General features: G+C 40.2%; 1 protein-coding gene across 1 annotated transcript; it reads left to right on the top strand.

The window, feature by feature from the left end:
• On the top strand, positions 1–2,213 carry TMEM225 (transmembrane protein 225). Its single transcript, XM_004688808.1, has 4 exons — positions 1–175; positions 762–908; positions 1,172–1,306; positions 1,990–2,213. The coding sequence occupies exons 1-4, from the start codon at positions 1–3 to the stop codon at positions 2,211–2,213; spliced, it is 681 nt and encodes a 226-aa protein (XP_004688865.1).
• The last annotated feature ends 1,507 nt before the right edge of the window (positions 2,214–3,720 follow it).

Here is a 3,720-nt window from a genome sequence, read left to right as displayed (position 1 = left end):
ATGCTGCATATGTCAACCAGAAAGATCCAAGCAACTAACCTGTTCTTCTCCTCCTGGGGTTTAGTCTTCTTGACAGTAGGAGTCGTTGTGGAAGAATGGGTTAACTTGAAGTTGGACACACAAAAATTTATAAGTCACAGTCCTTGGATATGTTGCACTGCTCTTTGGCCAGAAGGTCAGAATTATATTAAGGAAAGAGATGGGTCAAGAGGGAGGGTTCATCTTTCTTTGACTTTCACTCATCTCACCATCTTATCCATGAATCTTCAGTGAACCTCCCCAGGCTGTGGAGTGCCCACCTCATAAGTGATAGCCAAGGTTGACTTCAAAAATCTCCCCATTTGTGTCTCTTGGAGAAATGCTTAGAATCTCATCAACTGACATGCTGAACATCTGAGAATCCTTGACAGTACCAGCAGGGTGGCCAGCATACCTAGATGATGAGGGTCTAAAAGAAAAGCCACCACAAAGAAAATAGAGTAGACTGCCAACTAGCATTTAACAAGAAGTGAGTTCTTAGAAAAGTATAGAAGGAAGGGAAATTTACTGAGATATAAGATAGAGAACAGTTTCTTCTGGTTCTCTTTCATATCCAGTTTAGGCTTCCTGACTTTTTAGTCTTCTCTTCCATTTTTATTATTTAATACTATCTTTTACCTCTCCTCCTGCCCCCTGTCCTCCATAGCCATCTCTGGCTCCCATGTGGAAATAAGCCTAGAAGAAATATCTGTCCTCTCAATGCAGCCTGTGCTTTCTAACAGATAAACTGGAAGTGGTCAGGATCATGATGATTTTGGTTCTCAACCTTTCTTTTCTCCATAACTTGTTCCTGGGTTTGGAGTTCACCTATATGATTCCTCAGATGAAATATATCCTCTTCATTCCTGTCATCCTCGGTTTCCTGACAGGTAATTCTGTGGCTCCCTAAAACAGACTTAATAGAGTCCTTTCATTTGTGGGTCTAGGCTGCATTCTCTCACTTGGCCTTCCCAGTCCTGTGGCTCAGGTTTGCAGCTTCCTTGACATATTCCCGGTGAAATGGGGTTGGTCTTTGGATAAGATGCAGTGGTACAGGGTGGAGGCATGGCAACCAGGCGTATCCTGGGTTAATACTTGAGTGGACTAGGCTGACTTCCAAATAAAATCTTTTCTCCTTTTGTCTGGACATCAGGTAGCCTTCTGTTCTTTGCACTCCTACTGTATCACCAAAAGCTAAGACAAGGTCAAGCTGTGTACTACTCTAGTTACAAGATCACCTGGATCACTTTCATTGCCTACTTAAATGTCTTCTGCTTTATTTCCTCTGGTGAGTCTCCAGGGCCCTAGAGGATAGAAAAAAGGATGGTGATGGGGGTGGGGGTGAGGTGTGGGTGGTTGGAGAAGTCCAATCCCTGCATTTTCAGTCACTAAAGTTCAAGTAGACTTAGCCTTCAAGGGCCGTTCCTACAAGGACAGTTGGAGTTTGAGACTGTATGAAATGGCCAATATGCCTTCCTTGTAAGGTGGCTTCTCATCTCCACCTTTTCTGTGCCTTTGATATAGTCTCTTCCTTGGGTACAGATTATCAGCAAAGCCACGACTGGGGAGAGTGACTGAAATAGGATGCTTACTGAGTGGACCAGAGTGGTGCCCCTGGGTGTACACACAGTATGAGGTCAGAGAGGCGACATATGATGTTAAATATCCACCCACCAGCACTGGACACCCTCCTTTACTAAGACTTTATATTCATTTAAAATTGCACTAAGTCAGGATGATGATGTCCTCTTTCCAAAAGAATCCTTAATTTAATTGAGTGGAGCAGCATTTATGCTATTCTGGATACACTCCTAGGCTTTTACCCTAAAGAATCTCCCTTCCCCTCAGTAGCCTGGGGCAGTTTGTAGGGATCCTCGATGCTGTGGGCTAGGGTTTTTCTGCCAATACACAGGGAAATGTGATTTTTTAATTGATTCTTTATTGCCCTACCCTGACTTCTCTTTCCCCCAGGATTCCTGTCTCTTTTATCACAATCCCATAGTTGTTCCTGTCTGAATATCATCCGTCTCTGTCCCATAAAACATCTGGATGCACAGCCATCTGAGATTGCTGTGAAACCTGTGTCCTTACCAGAACGCACTGCAATGCCTCGTAGTATTGTCCGTTCTCACTGCAGGGAAGATTCTCTAAACAAACCACACAGTCAAACCCGTCGTGTAACCTGGGCTTTATGACCTGACACATCTTTCAGCATGTGCTTATCTTAACGGAAATAGTTTGTGTATGTGTGCTCTATGTATCACCAACTTTATGTTTCTGTTTGACATATGTAAATGGGCTAGGACTGAGATGGGCTCTTGACAGTCTAGGAGATAGCTGTTTTATTTGTGTCCTGGCCTGCTGAACAGTTTCTTTCACAACATTTATTATTAATATAATAAATATTATCATATAATGATTACTTGCTATATTGTTCGCTCTGTATATTACAAGATTTAGAATAATATGTAATAGCTTTTGTTTGTTTTATTGTGAAAATTTCAAATACACAAAAGGAAGACACAACAATATGATAAACACCTGTGTACACATCACCCACCTTGATAAAATTTTATGATCATGCCCTCTTTGCTTGAAATGTTTTAAAATTAATTTTAGACATAATTGATGCCGTGCTAAAAAATTTCATAATTTCATTTCCCTCCCTTGTTTATCATCAGGATATACTTTTGATAATGCATTGCTGATCATTTTATTAGTCTTTTTTTTTTTTTTTAAAGATTTTTATTTATTTGTTCATACAGAACTGGGGTACAGGCCAGAGGCTCAGGGGCGGTGAGAGGCTTCACCAGAGACAGAGCGGGGAGCAGAACAGGCAGATCGACGAAGTACACTGCTGAGGGAAGCAGCGGGCGGGTCAGGAGAGGTCTGGCTCGCCATGTGGTCTCCTCCGGGGCAGGCAGCAGGCGGGAATCGAACTCATGCGGAAGTGGCTTCAGATTCTCAGTGCTGTGCTTTAACCCGCTGCGCCACCAGGGAGGGCCTTATTAGTCATTTTTATTAGACATGTATACATTTATAAAAATTATAACAATTAGCTTTTCGCTGTTCAAAGATTATTAAATGTCAGAATGTACAAATCATTTTTTGCAACCCACTTTGATCACTCAACTTTATAATTAATAATTCTGCTTTACTTCATAGAAACTACTATTAAGCTTTCCATTGTAGAGATATAATGAAAATATTTATTCTCCAGTGGATGGAAATGTAATTATTTCCTTTTATTCTGTTATAAATAATATGAACATTCTTACACACAACTCCCTCTTCCCATGAGATAGATTCTCTAGGGCCTTTTTCTGGGACTAGAATAAGTGGATCAGAAAGTATATTCATTTGAAATTACCTTTATATTGACAAAATTATCCAAAGTATGGTTGGACCAATGAATAGTCCTGCCAGCAATGAATGAGAGTTCCAGTTTGTGATTTGCTAACACTTGTACCATCAGTCTTTTGAATCTGACAATTTTAACTGTCACTGAATTTATGTATTTGGTCACTTCATTATTGAGTTTTTGAATTTCCTATTCTGTGAATTACTGTTTGACCTTTTTTTCCTAATAGATTTCTTCTTACAGATTTCTAGTTCTCTTATATTGGAAACTAGTGCTGACTGGTTATTCCTTAGCTTTTGACTTTGCTTATGAAAGACTCTTTTAAAATAGAAGTATTCCAG

This window comes from Condylura cristata, unplaced genomic scaffold (genome assembly GCF_000260355.1).
Source record: "Condylura cristata isolate star-nosed mole 26May11 unplaced genomic scaffold, ConCri1.0 scaffold00025, whole genome shotgun sequence".
NCBI lineage: Eukaryota > Metazoa > Chordata > Mammalia > Eulipotyphla > Talpidae > Condylura > Condylura cristata.
The sequence above is the reverse complement of the archived record's forward strand: the minus strand, read 5'-3'. Positions and strand labels throughout refer to the sequence as shown.